This window comes from Artemia sp. Qi Xiang Cuo, chromosome 1 (genome assembly GCF_049724085.1).
Source record: "Artemia sp. Qi Xiang Cuo chromosome 1, ASM4972408v1, whole genome shotgun sequence".
NCBI classification, from domain to species: Eukaryota; Metazoa; Arthropoda; class Branchiopoda; order Anostraca; family Artemiidae; genus Artemia; species Artemia sp. Qi Xiang Cuo.
The window spans coordinates 85,364,046-85,384,536 of NC_142794.1; the positions used below are offsets into that span (position 1 = coordinate 85,364,046).

At 37.3% G+C, this 20,491-nt stretch overlaps 1 protein-coding gene across 1 annotated transcript; it reads left to right on the plus strand.

Annotated features, from left to right (window-relative positions):
• The first annotated feature begins 4,997 nt into the window (after positions 1-4,997).
• On the plus strand, positions 4,998-6,092 carry LOC148956845 (E3 SUMO-protein ligase ZBED1-like). Its single transcript, XM_089092228.1, has one exon. The coding sequence runs from the start codon at positions 4,998-5,000 to the stop codon at positions 6,090-6,092; it is 1,095 nt and encodes a 364-aa protein (XP_088948354.1).
• The last annotated feature ends 14,399 nt before the right edge of the window (positions 6,093-20,491 follow it).

A 20,491-nucleotide genomic window follows, 5' to 3' on the forward strand; every position in this document is an offset into this window, starting at 1 on the left:
GTTCTTTATTTTTCGTTGACAAACTTATTTTGTAGAAAGTTTTTTTTAATTAATTCAAGAAAATTGTTAGTCTGAAAGCGGTATTATTACAACACTAAGGGTGGCTGAAAGTGAACAGCCAGAGACAAGACCTTTATACACATAGTTGCATCTCATTTAAGTTACTATTTCCTGTCATGTTAGAAGTCAGTTGAGGAGAACTAACCATAGAGAAATAGAAAATTAACTCTGATATATATGATAATGTCAAAGAGTAACTAAGATGTGCTCCTTAAGTGGGGTTCCGGGCAGCGCAACACACAGCAAATTATTTGGGAGGTAGTACTTTTTAGAGATCCTGAAGAGTATCAATAATTTAGTTGGAATGCCAACCCTGGGCCATTGTCATTCAACAAAAAGTAGACAACACTCTTGCCAACACTCGTTACAGCAACCTATTTAACAATATATTATGCTGAAATAACTATATTTCGATTAATTTATTCGAGGCATGGTTTAGATGAATCATTTCAGAGCACCTAATTAATAGAGGTCGGACTTACAACCGCACCTCAAGATTAAAGCTCTTCAAAAATTGTAAAATTCTTTCACAGGAGGATGCTTTCTAGTGTTGGGCGATATTCGATATCGATATCGATATATCGATATATCGGACGAAATATCGATATCTAATATCGAAACGTAAATATCGATATCGAAACGATATTTCGGAATTTTCCAGTATTTTCAGCTTTTCTCGCCATCTACTCGTGAACGACCAACAGAAAAGGTCCCACAGAGAAAAAAGTTTTCCAAATCTTCCACAAGAAGAAGAATAACCTATGAAATCCAATGACTCATAAGACGGAGCTAATGAATGCTCCAGAAACTTTGAAATAAACAACAATGACATTGTCATTCTTCATCATTCCTCAGTTTGTATGTTTTTTAATGGAATGATTGTAACTTTTGTTAACTAACAGAGGAATGTGCGATTTTATCTAGTTTTATTTAGAATTTACCGCAATTTTCAAAAAATCATAACATGTCTGTGTTGGTAAGTACATTTTTATGCTGGAAGTGCAATATCCTCCAAAAATGTGTAATTAGTCTCAGTTAACAAGTTTTTTTGTCATATTTACAAGTAGAATCAAACAGTTCGTGATAACGAACTGTAAGTAAGGAGCGACCTGGCTCAATTGTAACTGAAACTCTAGAAAACGGGTTTTTGATAACAATAGATACATCAAAAGAATCAGATTTCAATGCTGATTTCAAATATATAACTTTCATCAAGTTTAGTGCTACCCATCAAAAGTTACGCGGCTGAGAAAATTTGGCTGATTTTCAAAAATAGGGGGAAAGCCCCCTAAAAGTTATAGAACCTTAATGAAAATCACACCATTATATTCAGCGTATCAGAGAACCCTACTGTAGAGGTTTCAAGCTCCTATCTGCAAAAATGCGGAATTTTGTATTTTTTGCCAGAAGAAAGACCACGGATGCATGTTTATTTATTTTTTGTGTTTTTTTTTCCCAGGGGTGATTGTATCAACCCAGTGGTCCTAGAATATTGTGGGAGGGCTCATTGGAACGGAAATGAAAATTTTTAGTTCCATTTTTAAGTGACTCAAAAAAATGGAGGGCAACTAGGTCCCCTCCCACGCTTATTTTTTTCCCAAAGTCACCCGATCAAAATTTTGATAAAGCCATTTTGTTCAGCATGGTCAAAAATATGATAAATATGTCTTTTCGGATGACTTAGTACCCCGAAGTCCCCAGGGGGTGGCCTAAATTTAAATAACTCTACCCATTTTTAACTGGTAGTTTGGGTTTTGGGTACTTACATACAATTTGTTAGCAGGGATTTTTTCTGGTAGTGGGGGGGATGGGTCGGGGGTTATGTTGGAGGATCTGTCCATGAAGGAAGTTTTCATGGGAGAGGAAAAATTGCCAAGAAAGGGGCGCCGGACTTGCCAGCAGTATTTATTTGTTATTGGGACGTATACAGACATTTTCAGGAAGGATTTTTTTCTGGAGGGGGGGGGGCTAGAGGAGGGGGTTACTCTGGAGAATCTTTCCGTGGAGGATGTTTCTTTGGGGTAAGGGACCTTTCTATGAAGGGGCGCCGGATTTCCAAGCATTATTTAAAAAATGATCAGAAATTAAAAAAAAAAAACACAAGTTTTTCCAACTGAAAGTAAGAAGCAACATTAGAACTTAAAACGAACAGAAATTATAACGTATGTGAGGGGGTTCTCCCCCAAGTCAATACCTTGCTCTTTACGCTACAGTTTTCTTAGTGCTTTCACAAGAGCTATCTATTCTAATTAAACGGCCTTTGTGATTCGGGGGTTTGTGAATCAAATTTTTTTAACTTTTAACGCAAAGAGCGTGGTATTGACTAAGGAGAGAACCTCCTCATATACGTAATAACATATACGTAATAAAATAAACAATAAAAAAAACAAGTGATACGGCTCAATAGTAATCGAAACTTTTGTGCAAATGTGCAAATATATTCCCTGAATTGTTGACAGCAAAGTTCCAAATTGCAAAAATCAGTGCTACTTTTGTTGACGGCATTTGTAAACTTGAAACATTAAGAAAACAGTTTATTTTTGTGTTGCCCAATAAATGAGGTTTGATTGTTATTTTTTGGAATATATTACTCTTGAATAACTTATTTATAAATTAGTGATATGTTTTTAACAACTTTTCAGTAACTTAACTACTGTTGATAACTTCTTTGTGTGGTTAAAAAAATTAAATACCTTTGGGGCCCCTTTAAGGGCTCAAGATGCAACTTGCAACAGAAGCAATTACTGAATTATGAGGGATATCACCCCCCTGATGGAAGGGCAACCGAGCTTACCTAGCGCTCCGCAACGTCGCTTGACTCCTGGATTGTACATTATGACATGCGCAAGAAATACTCTGAATGGCAAATAGCTACTAAAAGAAGTGAAACTACGGACCCTCCTTCCGACCATACCTGTCAAGCAGAACTTCTATAGGAAGATGAGCTCCGACAATTAGTTTCTTACTGTTTATATGACTTTTGTGCTTTCACACTAGTTTATTTTTTATGGATGATTAAATGAATCTTATTCGTTTTCATTATATTCGATGTTAACTGACCACTTCGAAAGAGGTATACAAGTCGTAAGAAAACTAGTTTTTGAGATTTCAAGATGGATATATTATGGACATATTATAGACAAAATATGGACATAATTTGGCTCAAAAGGACACATTTTTGGATGCTCAAGGGACATATTCATTGACCAAAAAGTTCGCAACCCTTAAGGCCTGTTTATTAATAAAATCATCATTGTGACAATGATGATGTGACAATGATGGTTATGGGGCTTATAGCCCCATAACCCAAAATACTTTTATTGATTCCCAGCTGGGTAAGTGTAGAAGTAGGATTTCTCAGCCCACCTCGTAAAAATCAGGGTTTAAGTCAGGTACAGGGAACCTATGCTAGGTAAATATGCAACCTCAGACTGGTATAGCCTCGTACGTTGGGGATAAAAAGTATCAATCAAGCTTTTAGACCATAATTTTAGCTCTTCAACGGAAATTAACAACCTCCCTTTGCCACACAGGGTCAGGAGGCTTAAATTATAGTTTGAAGGTTAGATTGACACTGCTATTACCACGGCACTAGTTTCTTGTCCGAACAGTCCGAGGTTGCATAGGTCCCTGTGATGAAGCTGGTATGAAGTATGTAATGGGTAAGTTAGAGGGCGTCTTTGAAAAATTTAGAAGTGCACTAAAGGGTTTTGTAATATTGCCTGTTTGTGCGTCCTGTTTTTATGCTGTTTCTATGCTCAGTCAGGAAGAATGAGTCTGATGATTTTTTCCTTTGGTAATTAGATAGTGTCACAGCCTCTCCAGGTTGTACTCGGTTGATTTGATTATTCTTTAGGCAGATGCGTTTCCGACAACTCGTATAGCCTAGACTCTACCGCCTAGACTCTAGGCGGTAACACTGTCTTGACTTTGAAATCTCATTAATGTCAGAGTATTGTCTTGCTACATGGCTCTTGGACTAGTAGATAACATTTCTGTAAAACAGATTGGCAAAATATGATATTTTGCCAAATAATTGATATTTAGAAATTTAGCTGATAATATACTGTAATTTTTCATCATTTTTCTTTTGCTTATTGATCTAGAGTACATAGCAAAATCCAACCCTATATGCCAAATCGAATCCCCACATTTGGTCCATTATTTGCTGGTTGGTACTACCACTTTATTTAACAAAATGAGTTCCATTGGTTCTATTTGCCTCTGAATGTTTAATATATTGCGGGTCCAGGTCTCTACCAGTTTTTGAAAAATGCCAAGTCTTTTGTGGGAATATTTTACAAAAGTATCGGCTAAGTCTGCACCATGCAAAATATGCAAAAAACGTGTTGCTACCTCTGGAAATACCACCAACCTTAATGCTCATCTCAATACAAACCACAAAAAACAATACCAAAGCATAAAAGGAAGTACATCGGCCGGGGGAGCCAGTGTTAACCCTGATTCTGATTCGTGTCCATCTGATGATGAACATGATTCAAGTCAAATTGTCCCATCACATAGCCAAAACTCAACCAGACCTTTGAGTCAAGCTAGTAACCCTACCCAAGTTACCCGTGATAGAAGTGACCAGACTGACTCAGGAGCACCAAGTGCAAAGCAGCCGAGAATTGACTCGTTGTTACAGACCAAGTACAGTGCACAGCACCCTAAAACTGTAAAAATGAACAAACTGGTTGTGAAATTCATTGCAAAAGATATGCAACCCCTCTCTGTTGTTTCAAATCATGGGTGTATTGATCTGGGGCACGGTCTTGACCCCAATCATACTTTGCCATCCCGAGCTAAAGTGACAAGAGATCTTCTCCCTGAAATCTATGTTGTAGAGGAATTGAAACTGCAGGAGGCGCTAAAAAAAAGTAGGACACGTTTCCCTTACCACAGATATATGGACCTCCCAGGCGACTGAGAGTTTTATGGCTGTCCCTGTACGTTCCATTATTGAGAAAAGCTCCCTCTGTAGCAACGTGCTTGCTACTACGGAAATTGAAGAGAGGCATACAGCTGACGCTATTACAGCTCATCTTCTGAAAATTACCACTGAGTGGGGGATTAAGGAAAAGGTTGTAGCTGTAGTTACCGATAATGGAGCAAATGTGGTATGGGCTGTAAAGGATGCTGTATTTGTTGAGGGTAAAGGCTGGAGACATGTTTCGTGCTTTGCACATACTCTGAATTTGAGGGGTGCTATTGATGATACTGCTGACTTGTCACCTCTTGTCCAAAAAGCTAGGAACATAGTCAGCTTTTTCAGACGTAGTGTTGTAGCTGCCGACAAGTTGCGCCAGGTTCAGATCACTATTGACAATGTTTGCACCAAAAAACTGAAACCTGATGTGACCACTAGATGGAATTCGCTCCTCATAATGTTGCGTAGTCTACAAGACCTGAAAGAGCCAGTAACAAGTTCGCTGGCACTTCTCGGTAAAGTAGATCTCCTACTCACTGAAAGTGAGTGGGATGTTATTTCAAACGTGATCGCGGTACTTACACCTTTTGACGAGGTCACAATCGAGCTCTCTTCTGAAAGCTATCCCTCCATCTCAAAAGTCCTGCCTTTATCCAAGATTTTGAGACGCCACCTTGTTCAGGTAGATTGTGGTGGATTTTCAAATGTCGCCGAGGACTTCCGCAAGGCTTTGATGGAGAAAATGCAAGCTAGGTTTATAAGCCTTGGTCAGGTCACACCCGTGACGATTGCCACATACCTTGATCCGCGTTTCAAGAAAATGTATATTTCCCCTGACGATCTTGTCTCGGTTGAGGGAAAAATAGCAAGAGAGATGGATTTGGCCTTGCTGTCTGCTGAATCCGTAGCAGCAGGTACAAGTACCGTCACAAACCCCGCGACACAGCATCGACAGGCTCATGACAGTTTGTGGGGCTCACATGACGAAGTTCTGGTAGTCAACTCAGGACGCGGTTCGACAGCAGCCGAGTCTACTATGGCTCTGCAGCTTTTTAACAGGGAATCTGTAGTTCCAAGAAAAACGGATCCACTCAAGTGGTGAAATTCTTGCAACATGGGCTCTCAGAAATATCTGTACGAGGTTGCCATGAAATTTATGTCTGTGCCCGCCACCAGTGTCCCTTCTGAGAGAGTTTTTTCCAAGACCGGTCAGTTGATCACAGAGCAGCGAAACCGACTCTCTGGGAAAAACATTGACATGTTGCTATTTTTGAATAGCCAAATATAGCCGCGTTTTTTTCTTGAGCCCAAGTAGTTTCATGTCTGGGTTTTCGTGATATTTTTTCATATAATCAAAGTCGGTTTTTTCATTGTTCAATGGTGTATTATTCGAAGTTCTTATAAAAAAAATGATGCAAAATACTCTTTATCTTCGATTTTCGTTATCTAACTTTGGCAAAAGCAAGAGTGTATCGGAGCCAAAAACGGTTCCGAAATATCGATATCGATATATCGAATATCGAAAGTGAAAAAATCGATATATCGATATATCGAAAAATCGAAATATCGCCCAACACTGATGCTTTCTTCGATTATCTTTTAAAATGTCTATAAAATTGAATGTTTCTTTCCAAAATCTCTTTAGCTGTTTAAAAAAGCCTAAATAAAACATGATTTGAGCTTTATTCATAAGATATACTATATTTGAAATTTTTTTATTTCATAAAATCTTTATTATAAGCGATAACATACTTTAAAACCAATTTGCTCTTTACATTAATAATAAAAACAATTTGTCAAAACTTTAACTATAATTTTATCCTTTTGCACGAGACAAGTTAACAAGTAATAGCCGTACCAGGGGCTACTAACTTGCTAACTTGTCTCGTACATAAAGATCAATTTATAGTTAAAATTTTGACAAGTTGTTTTTATTATTATTATAATAAAAAGCATTATTGGTTTTAAAGTATGTTATCGTTTGTAATAAAGATTTTATGAATTTACTAAATTTCATATAGCCTATAGTATATCTAATAATTGAAGTTCAAAAGCGTGTTTCATTTAGGGTTTTACGGATATCCAAAAAGATTTTGAAAATAAATAAATATTTGCGTAGGCCTATTGATCAAATTTAAATTACTTAATGTTTAAATTTCTGATTTTCCAACTATCTTTCAAACGCTAGAATACTGTGTTGCTAGGTTATGCTATTTCCAGCCAATTGGGGTCAGTGTTACTAATTTATTGGTCAATGAATATGTCCTATGAGCATCCAAAAGTATGTTATTTTCAGGCGAATTATGTCCATATTCGGTCTATAAATATAATGTGTCCATCTTGAAATTTCAGAAACTAGCTTTTTTACGATCTATAAAACAAACACAGAGAAGACACACACACAGAGACGACACACACGCAGATACGACACACACACAGAAACAACACACACACAGAGACGTCACATACACAGAGACGACACATACACACAGAGACGACACACACACACACACAGACGACAAACACACAAAGACGACACACACAGAGATACGACACACACACAGAGACGACACAAACACAGAGACGACACAGAAACCACACACACACACACACAGAGACTACAAACACAGGGACGACACACACATAGAGACGACACAAACATAGAGACGACACATATAGAGATAATACACATAGATACACATAGAGATAAGGTTTTTACTGAAATCTTTGTCGTAGAAACATGAAAAAGGGCTCATTCGATTTGAACTTCAAAGGCCTAGTATCCTTATTAATAGTCGAAAGTGGTTTGAGGGCAACTAACCCCCCTCTCACTTCCACCTTTTCCCCAGACACTCCCCTAAAACCCTCAGTGCAAGGAATATAAGTTATGCCCTGGGGACATATAAGGTTTTTTTTTAAATCTTTGTCGTAAAAACCTGAAAAAGGGCTCATTCGATTTGAAATTCAAAGGACTAGTATCCTGTTCAATAGTCGAAAGTGATTTGAGGGCAAAATTTGCACTTTACTGAAGAAGTTATAAAAGTAAAAACATTTATATTTTTTTAGTAAAGTGCATATTTTGTTCTGGCCTTGGGAAGGCATAGGGGCTTTGAGCCAAACTTATGTTCATTTCTGCTCGTTTTGAGTTTGACTCGGTTATTTATTGTGATTTCTGTTCATTTTGGGTTTCATTTATTTATCGATGCTGATTTGTGGTAGTTTCATGCTTTGTAGATTATTTGATTTTATTTTTGGTCTTTTTCTATTTAATGGAGTTCTTTACTTTTCTTTGACAAACTTATTTTGTAGAAAAAGATTTTTTTAATTAATTCAAGAAAATGGTTAGTCTGAAAGCGGTATTATTACAACACTAAGGGTGGCTGAAAGTGAACAGCCAGAGACAAGACCTTTATACACATAGTTGCATCTCATTTAAGTTACTATTTCCTGTCATGTTAGAAGTCAGTTGAGGAGAACTAACCATAGAGAAATAGAAAATTAACTCTGATATATATGATAATGTCAAAGAGTAACTAAGATGTGCTCCTTAAGTGGGGTTCCGCGAAGCGCAACACACAGCAAATTATTTGGGAGGTAGTACTTTTTATAAATCCTGAAGAGTATTAATAATTTAGTTGGAATGGCAACCCTGGGCCATTTTCATTCAACAAAAAGTAGACAACACTCTTGCCAACACTCGTTACAGCAACCTATTTAACAATATATTATGCTGAAATAACTATATTTCGATTAATTTATTCGAGGCATGGTTTAGATGAATCATTTCAGAGCACCTAATTAATAGAGGTCGGACTTACGACCACACTTCAAGATTAAAGCTCTACAAAAATTGTAAAATGCTTTTACAGGATGATGCTTTCATCGATTCTCTTTTGAAATGTCTATAAATTTTTATATTTCTTTCAAAAATCTCTTTAGCTGTTTGAAAAAGCCTAAATAAAACATGATTTGAGATTTACTCATAAGATATACTATATATGAAATTTGGTTATTTCATAAAATCTTTATTATAAGCGAAAACATACTTTAAAACCAATTTGCTCTTTATATTAATAATAAAAACAATTTGTCAAAACTTTAACTATAAATTGATCCTTTTTCACGAGACCAGTTAACAAATACCCGTACCAGGGGCTACTAACTTGCTAACTTGTCTCATGCAAAAAAACCAATTTATATTTAAAGTTTTCACAAGTTGTTTTTGTTATTATTATAATAAAATGCATTATTGGTTTTAAAGTATGTTATCGTTTCTAATAAAGATTTCATGAATTTACTAAATTTCATATAGCCTAAAGTATATCTAATAATTGAAGTTCAAAAGGGTGTTTAATTTAGGGTTTTTTGGATATCCAAAAAGATTTTGAAAATAAATAAATAAATATTTGCGTATTGATCTAAATTTAAATTACTTAATGTTTAAATTTCTGATTTTCCAACTATCTTTCAAACGTTAGAATACTGTGTTGCTAGGTTATACTATTTCCAGCCAATTGGGATCAGTGTTACTAGTTTATTGGTCAATGAATATGTCCCATGAGCATCCAAAAGTATGTTACTTTCAGGCGAATTATGTCCATATTCGGTCTATAAATATAATGTGTCCATCTTGAAATTTCAGAACTAGTTTTTTTACGACTTATAAACCTCTTTCAAAGTGGTCAGTTATCATCAAATAAAATGAAAAGGAAAGAAAATTATTTACTACATCCATAAAGAATGAACTAGTGTGAAAGCACAAAACTCATAAAAAAACATATTAATAGTAAAAAACAAACACTACTTCTGGGAGCTTAAGGCTCATCTTCCTACGAGAGTTCCTTTTGACAGGTATTGCCGGCATGAGGATCAGCATTTTCACTTCTTTTGGGAGCTTTTTGCCAATTAGAGTACTACTTGCGCATGTCACAAGGCACAATCCAGAGGTCAAGTGACGTTGCAGAGCGCTAGATAAGCTGGGTTGCCCTTCAATCACTTTTGACTCTTGAAAAGAGCGCTAGAACTTTCAATTTTCAATCGAATGAGCTCATTTCGAAGTTTCTACGACAACTCCTTCTATGCGAAATGCTTTGGCTAGTTACCCTCTGACCGCGTCTACTCTTAAAAGGGTGCTAGGAATTCTGTCCGAGGGCAATCTAATTGTAAATAATTAAAGAAATACATGGTTTAAAGTCCCTACACTGAGGGATGGGGGGGTGGTTGACATCCCCAAAGGCATAATCACTGGACCTTTCAACAATACTGAACAATATAGATTTCTAAAAATTTTGATCGGATGCTGTTTTTGGGAAATGATAGGCGCGGGAGGGGAAGAGGTTGTCCTTAAATCACTTTTGGCTCTTATATAGGGCACTATAACTTCCAATTTCCAATCAAATGAGCCCCATCTGAAGTTTATACGAATATCCATTCCGTAAAACCCTCACATTCTCCTGGGACACATCTTACAACCCTTGTCCCGGGGCTCTGGGGGATTGAGTCAACCCTGAAGGAAATGTTTTATGTTCTTTGGACCATTTTTAACAAAATGAATATCTCAAAATTTCTGTCGGATGCATCTAAGGACAAGAGGGCGTGGGTGAAGGAGTGGGGGTTTAGTTCCCTTTGTTTACTTTTGACTCTTAAAAATGACACTAGAACTTCTGATTTCCAATTCAATGAGCCCCCTCAAAAGTTTATAAGACTAGCCCTTTTATAAGAACCTTATATGGAGAGTAAAATATAGAGGAGGGTACAGCCCCTTCATATACGGAATATTTTCTTGTCGTTTTAAGTTTTAATTTTGCTCCTTACTTTCTGTTAAAAAAGCTTTTTTTGTCTTCTTTTAATTTCTGAACGTTTTTGAATTAATGCAGGTTTTGAAATTAGCTAACCGTATATGAATAATCAAAACAAAATTTCAGACAAGTCTTTGTCTTTTCTCCGTGACAAGTGACAGAATAGATGGCAATTATATAATTTGGGCTATATATTTGCACATAAGGGTGGAGGGGGTGGTAAAGTGTTTGGACAGTTTTGATTTGGATAGTCGGAAAACAATTCCTTCTAGATATGTCCACTAAAAAATTACAGAAGAATAGCGAGGCATGTGGTTTGTTAACTAAAACAAATAATAAAAAAAAAAAAAAAAAAAAAAAAAAAAAAAACCAATATAAAGTAAATGTAAAGTTTCATTTAAATGTTTTTCCCAAGTGTTAAGGTTTTTTTTTTCAATGACCGATTTTCCAAGTATTAAGTAATATTATTAGGTTAATGTAGTGTTTCATTTAAGTTTTTTATGACGAGAGCTGATCAGAATATATGTCATGTGTAACTTTAATTTATGTTATTTTACTATGTTCATGGCCGTATATTTGGCTTTAAAATACACTTCTCTATCTATCTATTTAATATGCAGAATAATTGTACCAAACACATTTTGCATGCAGACCCATTAAAACTTAAAACGAACAGAAATTATTCCGTACATGAAAGAGACTGTCCCCTCCTCTATACCTCGCTCTTTACGCTAAAGTTTGACTCTATCTCACAACTTTATTTTTTTAAACAATAAAACTTTAGCGTAAAGAGCGAGGCGTTGAGGAGAGGACAGCCACTTTCATATACGGAATAATTTCTTTTCATTTTAAGTTTTAATGTCGCTCCTTACTTTCTGTTAAAAAAACATGTCACGGACGAAAGACCATAATTACGAAATTGTTTCTTCTTTTTCATTAAATACAAAACAAGTTTTTTCAACTGAAAGTAAGGAGCAACATTAAAACTTAAAATGAACAGAATGCATTCCGTATATGAAGGTGCTGTACCCTCCTCTATATCTTGCTCTTCACGCTAAAGTTTTTTAGTACTTAAAAGAAAACTTCTTATTCTAATAACGGTCCTTGTATTTCAGGAGTCGTTCTTAAAGAATTGGGACAAAATTACAAAAAGTCTTGAGGAGGGGAAGGGGTCTCTGTTATACAGAATAATTTCTGTTTGTTTTAAGTTTTAATGTTGCTCCTTACTTTCAGTTGGAAAAACTCGTTTTTTTTTTAATTAATGAAGGAAAGAGCAATAAGGTCGAAATGTATTTTTTTATTTCCAACCAAGGCACTTCGTGTAGAAAGGGTTGTCGTTGGAACTTCAAAAGTGGCTTGATTAGAAATTGAAAGTACTAATGCCCTTTCTAAGAATCAAAAGTGATTAGAGGGCAAATAGCCCCCCCGCCCATCATTCCCCAAAACACATCCAAGCAAAATTTTGAGATAGCCATTTTGTTCAGCATAGTTGATTTTCTGAAATAAAATATTTTTTTGAGGAGGACACTCCCCCACAACCCTAAGGGCAAGGGTTTTAAGTTATGCCCTGAGGGCATAAAAGAACGATGTTGGCACAATGTATTCTTTTATTATTTTTTTCCTTTAGAGCAGGGCACTTCATATGGAAGGGGTCGTCGTAGAAACCTCAAAAGGGGCTCATTAGATTGTAAATCGAGAGTTCTAGTGCCCTTTTTAATAGTCGAAAGTGATTGGTGGGCAACTACCCCCCCCCCGACCCATCATTTCCCCAAACATATCCAATCAAAATTTTGAGATAGCCATTTTGTTCAGCGTAGTTTATGTCCAGATAGAAAATATCTTTTTGAGACGGAAACTCCCCCAAAACCTTCTGGGCAAGGGTTTTAAGTTATGCCCTGGGGGCATATAAAGTTTTTATAGAAGGCGTTGTCGTAGAAACTTCAAAACAGGCTCATTCGATTGGACATTCAAAGGGCTAGTGCACTTCTTAATAGTCGAAAGTGATTAGAGGGCAACTAGCGACCCGCAGGCCCATCATTCACCCAAACATATCCAATCAAAATTTTGAGAGAACCATTTTGTTCAGCGTAGTTGATTTCCAGATAGAAAATGTGTTTTTGAGGAGGACACTCCCCCAAGACCCTCAGGGCAAGGGTTTTAAGTTATGCCCTGGGGGCATATAAGGTTTTTATAGAAGGTGCTGTCGTAGAAACTTCAAAACAGGCTCATTCGATTGGAAATTCAAAGGGCTAGTTCCCCTTTTAATAGTCGAAAGTGATTGGAGGGCAACTAGGCCCTCCTCCCACGCCCATCAATACCCCAAACACAACCAATAAAAATTTTGAGATAGCCATTTTTTTAAGTTGATTTGATTTCCAGATAGAAAATATATTTTTAAGGAGGACACTCCCCCACAACCCTCAGGGCAAGGGTTTTAAGTTATGCCCTGGGGGCATATAAGGTTTTTATAAGAGGCGTTGTCGTAGAAACTTCAAAACAGGCTCATTCGATTGGAAGTTCAAAGGGCTAGTTCCCTTTTTAATAGTCGAAAGTGATTGGAGGGCAACTCGCCCCCCCCCCACTCCCATCATTCCCCCCTAACAGATCCAATCAAATTTTAAGATAGCCATTTTGTGCAGCATAGTTGATTTCCAGATAGAAAATATGTTTTTGAGGAGGACACTCCCCCACAACCCTCAGGGCAAGGGTTTTAAGTTATGCCCTGGGGACATATAAGGTTTTTATAGAAGCTGTTGTCATTGAACCTGCAAAAAGGGCTCAATCGATTGGAAATTCAAAGAGCTAGGGCCGTTTTTAAGAGTCGAAAGTGATTTGAGGGCAACTAGCCTCCCCCCGGCCATCATTCCCCCCAACACATCCAATCAAAAATTTTAGATATCCTTTTTGTTGATCGTAGTTTATTTATGGATATGAAATATTTTTTTGAGTAGGACACTCCCCCACAACCTTCGGGGCAAGAGTTTTAAGTTATGCCCTGGGGGCATATAAGAACGATTTGGCACAATGTATCATTTATTCCAATCAAAAACATCCAATCAAAATTTTGAGATAGCCATTTTGTTCTGCGTAGTTGACTTCCAGATAGAAAATATGTTTTTCAGGAGGACATTCCCCCACAGCCCTCAGGGCAAGGGTTTTAAGTTATGCCCTGGGGCCATATAAGACTTCTATTCAAAGCGTTGTCATAAAAACTTCAAAACAGACTCATTTAAGTGGTAATTCAAAGGGATAGTACTCTTTTTAATAGTCGAAAGTAATTCGAGGCCATCTATCACCACCACACCAATCATTTACCCAAACACATCCAATCAAAATTTTGAAATAGCCATTTTATTCAGCGTAGTTGATTTACATATAGAAAACATGTGTTTGAGGAGGACACTCCCCAACAACCCTCAGGGCAAGGGTTTTAAGTTATGTCCTGGGGGCATATAAAGTTTTTATAGAAGGCGTTGTTGTAGGAACTTCAAAAAAGATTCATTCAATTGGAAATTCAAATGGCTAGTGCACTTTTTAATAGTCGAAAGTGATTGGAGGGCAACTAGCCCTCAAAACCCCTCACGCCCATCATTCACCCAAACACATCCAATCAAAATTTTGAGATAGCCATTTTGTTGATTAGTTGATTTTCAGATGTAAAATATGTTTTTGAAGAGGATACTCCCCCATAACCCTCAGGGCAAGGGTTTTAAGCTATGCCCTGGGGGGATATACGGTTTTTATAGAAGGCGTTGTCGTAGAGATTCAAAAAAAGCTCATTTGATTGGAATTTCAAAGGACTAGTGCCCTTTTTAATAGTCGAAAATGATTTGAGGGCAACTAGCCCCCCACCCACGCCCATCATTCTCCCAAACGCATCCAATAAAAATTTTCAGATAGCCATTTTGTTCAGCGTAGTTGATTTCCAGATAGAAAATATGTTTTTGAGAAGGATACTCCCCTACAACCCTCAGGGCAAGGGTTATAAGTTATGCCCTGGGGGCATATAAGGTTTTTATTGAAATCTTTGTCGTAGAAACTTGAAAAAAGGCTCATTCGATTTGAAATTCAAAGGACTAGTACCCTTTTTAATAGACGAAAGTGATTAGCGATATTTTTTGTTGTTGTTGTTGTCTAGACCAGGGCACTTCGTATCGAAGGAGTTGTCGACGGAACTTCGAAAAGGGCTCATTCGATTGAAAATAGAAAGGACTGATGCCCTTTTTAATATTCGAAAGTGATTGGAGGGCAACTAATCCTCCTTCCACTCCCCCCCACCCGCACCCAACCTCCCATTTGCCCCCAATGTTTAAAAACTGCTTCACTGTGTCAAAAAATGTTTAAACACAATGCTTCACTGTGTTAATGCTAATTCCCAATAAGGCATCTCAGCAGTATCCCAAGAACAACTAAGAGTATATGTTCAAACCTTAGGGGTTACTTCTGATCTTAAAATTCAACCAAATCAAAATAACTTAAGTGTATCCTAACTATCAAAGAAAGTAAACAGAGTTTTTTACGAATGGTATCAAGTTATCCATTTCAGGTCAACTAGAGGAGGTATGAAACTAAATTAAACAGTACTATTTGTGTCCAGATTTTTAAAAGGGTGTATGTTTTTAAAAATTGCTGAAAATTTTTCTCCAGCATACAAATAGCAGGCCAAACCATAAAGTCTTACAAAACTAAAATATTTAAAGTGTTATTTTTTTCCCCCTGAAAAGACTATGTCAATATAAAACGAACAGAAATAAAAAAAAAATCCACAAAATAAATTTTTCAAAGAAAAGTAAAAAAGCCCATTAAACAAAAATGATCAAAAATCAAATCAAATAATCTACCAAGCGTGTAACTACCACAAACCAGCATTGATAAATAAATGAAACACAAAAACGGACAGAAATTACAATAAATAACCGAGTCAAACTCAAAACGAGCAGAAATTAACATAAGTTGGGCGCAAAACCCCTATGCCTTTCCAAGGCCAGAACAAAATTTGCAGTTTACTGAAAAAATACAAATGAATGTGCATTGTGAGTTTAATATAAATATACTGATATTTAGTAATCAAAATCCTAATATTATTTGATTTATTATATGTTGTAAACGTAAAAACATTTATATTTTTTTCAGTAAAGTGCAAATTTTGTTCTGGCCTTGGGAAGGCATAGGTGTTCTTACTTTTATAACTTTAATAAATCAAATAATATTAACATTTTGATTACTAAATATCAATATATGTATATTAAACTGACAATGCACATTCATTTGTATTTTTCCCAGTAAAGTGCAAATTATGTTCTGGCCTTGGGAAGGCATAGGGGTTTTTTACTTTCGACTATTAAAAAGGGCATTAGCCTTTTGAATTTCCAATCGAATGAGCCCTTTTTCAAGTTTCTACGACAAAGATTTCAATAAAAACCTTATATGCCCCCAGGGCATAACTTATAACCCGTGCCCAGAAGACTGTGGGGGGAGTGTCCTGCTCAAAGGTATAATTCCCAAAACTTTAAACTGCGTGGAGCAGAATGGCTATCTCAAAATTTTGATTGGATGTATTTGGGGAAATAGTGGGCGTGGAAGGGGTGTTAGTTGCCTTTCAATTACTTTTGACTATTAAAAAGGGCACTGGCCATTTCAATTTCTAAACGAATGAGCCTTTTTTGGAGTTTCTAAGACAACACGTTCTACAAAAACCTTATATGCCACCCAGTGCATAGCTTACAACCCTTGCCCTGAGGGCTGTGAGGGGGTTGTCATCCTCATAGACCTAATTTACAGAAGTTAAAACTACGCTGAACAAAATGGCTATCTCAAAATTTTGATTGGATGTGTTTGGGGTTAGTTGCCCTCCAATCACTTTCGACTATTAAAAAGGGCACTAGCCCTTTGAATTACCTGTAATTACCTGTAATACACCATATGAAATAAAAGGTCAATTATACAGTGTGGTTGGTTGGAAAGTGATTGGAGGGCAACTAGCCCCCCCCCCACACCCATTATTCCTCCAAACACATCCAATCAAAATTTTGAGATAGCCATTTTGTTCAGCGTAGTTGATTCCCAGTTAGAAAATATGTTTTTGAGGAGGACACTCACCCACTGGGGAGTGTCCTAATTTTTCAGAACTTTCCACTACGCTGAACAAAATGGCTATCTCAAAATGTGATTGGTTTTGGAACCTCATTTTTCAGAACTTTCAACTACGCTGAACAAAATGGCTATCTCAAAATTTTGATTGGATGTGTTCTGGGGAATGCTGGGCGTTGGGGAGGGGGGGTTTGGTTGTTGCCCTCCAATCCAATGTTTGGGAAACGGTGGTCGTGCAAGGGGTGTTGGTTGCCTTCCAATCACTTTCGACTATTAAAAAGGGCATAAGCCACTCCAATTTCCAATTAAATGAGCCCTTTTTCAACTTTCAATGACAACTTCTTCGATACGAAGTGTCCTGCTCTAAAGGAAATAAAAATAATAAATGATACATTGTGCCAACATCGTTCTTATATGCCCTCAGGACATAACTTAAAACCCTTGCCTCCAGGTATGTGAGGGAGTTTCCTCCTCAAAAATATATTTTCTATCTGGAAATCAACTACGCTGAACAAAATGATTATCTCAAAATTCTGATTGTATGTGTTTGGGGGAATGATGGGAGTGGGTGGGGGGCTAGTTGCCCTCCAATCACTTGCGAATATTAAAAAGGGCACTAGCCACTCCAATTGCCAATCGAATGAGCCCTTTTCGAAATTTCTACGACAACTTCTTCGATACGAAGTGCCCGGGTATGGAGAAAAAAACAAAATATAATAAAATAAATAATATATTGTGCCCACATCGTTCTATATTTAGGCAGCGCTATCGCACTGCCTATGATCTGGACACAAATAGTAGTGTTTCATTTAGTTTCATACCTCCTCTAGTTGACCTGAAATAGTAAACTTGATATCATTCGCAAACAAATCTGTTTACTTTCTTTGATAGCTTGCACACATTTACGCTAGTTTGATTTGGTTAAATTTTAAGAGCAGAAGTAGCCCCGAAAGTTTGAATATAATACCCTCAGTCGTTCTTGGGATGCTGCTGAGATGTCCTATTGAGAATTAGCATTAACACAGGGCATTTTGATTTAATCTTAACTTACAACCTTTGCTCTGGGGACTCTGGGGGGTTTGTCATCCTTAACTACATAATTTTCAGAGCTTTCAACTGCGTTCAACAATATGGCTATCTCTAAATTTTGATTGAATGCGTTTGGGGAAATGTTAGGCGTGAGAGGGGGGTCAATTACTCTCCACTCACTTTCAAATATTAAAAAGGGCCTTTTCAATTTCCAAACAGATTATCTCTTTTTGAAATTTTTACAACAACTTTCTGTATAAACATTATATGCCGCCAGGGCATAACTTACAACCTTGGCCCTGAGGGCTCTGAGGGGGTTATCATCCTAAAAGACGTAACTTCCAGAACTTTCGACTACGTTGAACAAATTGAATATCTCAAAATTTTGATTGAATGTGTTTGGGGAAATGTTGGGCATGAGAGGGGGGTTAGTTGCACTTCAATCACTTTCGACTATTAAAATGGCACCAGCCCTTTCAATTTTCAATTTAATGACCCCTTTTTGATGTTTTTACAACAACGCTTTCTATAAAAACCTTACATGCTCCCAGGGCATAGCTTACAACCCTTCCCCTGCAGGTTGTGGGGGGGGGGATGGGTTGTCATCCTTCAAGACCGAATTTCTAAAACTTTCAACTGTGTTAAATAAAATGGATATCTAAAAATTTTGATTGGATGTGTTTGGGGAACAATTGGGCGTGAGAGGGGGGTTAGTTGTCCTCAAATCACTTTCGACTATTAAAAAGGGCACTATCCCTTTGAATTTCCAATCGAGTGAGACCTTTTTCAAGTTTCTATGACACAGGTTGCAATACAAACCTTATATGCCCCCAGGGTATAACTTATAACCGTTGCCCTGAAGACTGTGGGGGGAGTGCCCTGCTCAAAGGTATAATTTCCGGAGCTTTAAACTGCGTGAAACAAAATGGCTATCTCAAAATTCTGATTGGAAATGTTTGGGGATATAATGGGCATGGAAAGGGCGTTAGTTGCCTTCCAATCACTTTCGACTATTAAAAAGTGAATTAAATGGCACCAGCCATTTCAATTTCCATTCGGATGAGCCTTTTTTGAAGTTTCTACGACAACACGTTCTATAAAAACCTTATATGCCCCCAGGGCATAACTCACAACCTTTGCCCTGAGGGGTGTGGGGTAATGTCCTCCACAAAAACATAATTTCTATCTGGAAATTAACAACGCTGAACAAAATGGCTATATAAAAATTTTGATTGGATGTGTTTGGGGAAAAGGTGGGCGAGAGAGGGGGGTTAGTTGCCCTCAAATCACATTCGACCATTAAAAATGGAACTAGACCTTTGAATTTACAATCGAATGAGCCCTTTTTCAAGTTTCTACGACAAACATTTCAATTAAAACTTATATGCCCCCACGACATAACTTATAACCCTTGCCCTGAAGACTATGGGGGGAGTTTCCTGCTCAAATGTATAATTTCCTAAACTTTAAACTGCGTGGAACAAAATGGCTATATTAAAATTTTGATTGGCTGTGTTTGGGGGAATGATGGGCGTGGAAGGGGTGTTAGTTGCCTTCCAATCACTTTCGACTATTAAAAAGGGCACTAGCCATTTTAATCTCTAATCGAACGAGCCCTTTTTGAAGTTTCTACGATAACGCGTTCTATAAAAACTTTATATGCGTCCAGGGCATAACTTAGAACCCTTGCCCTGAGGGCTGTGAGGGGGTTGTCATCCTCAAAAACCTAATTTACAGAACATAAAACTACGTTGAATAAACTGGCTATCTAAAAATTTTGATTGGACGTGCTTGGGGAAAAAGTGGGCGTGAGAGGGGGGTTAGTTGCCCTCCAATCACTTTTGAGTATTAAAAAGGACACTAGCCCTTTGAATTTCCAATCGAATGAGCCTTTTTTGACGTTTATACGACAACGCCTTCTATAAAAACCTTATATGCCCCCAGGGCATAACTTAAAACCCTTGCCCTGAAGGCTGTAGGGGAGGGTTCTCCTTAAAAACATAATTTCTATCTGGAAATCAATTACGCTGAACAAAATCGCTATCTCAAAATTTTGATTGGATGAGTTTCGGGAAATGATGGGCTTGGAAGGGCTGTTAGTTGCCTTCCAATCACTTTCGACTATTAAAAAGGGCACAAGCCACTCCAATTTCCAATTGAATAAGCCCTTTTCGAAGTTTCTACGACAACTTCTTCGATACGAAGTGTCCTGCACTAAAGGAAAAAAAATACATTGTGCCAACATCCTTCTTATATGCCCTCAGGGCACAACTAAAAACCCTTGGCCCGAGGGTTGTGGGGGAGTGTAATCCTCAAAAACATATTTTCTATCTAGAATTCAACTACGCTGAACAAAATGGCTATCTCAAAATTTTGATTGGATGTGTTTGGGGGAATGATGGGCCTGGGGGGGGGGGCCGGGTGCTAGTTGCCCTCCAATCACTTTCGACTATTAAAAAGGGCACAAGCCACTCCAATTTCCAATTAAATGAGCGCTTTTCGAAGTTTCTACAACAACTTCTTCGATACGAAGTGCCCTGCTCTAAAGGAAAAAAATTAATAAATAATATATTGTGCCATGATC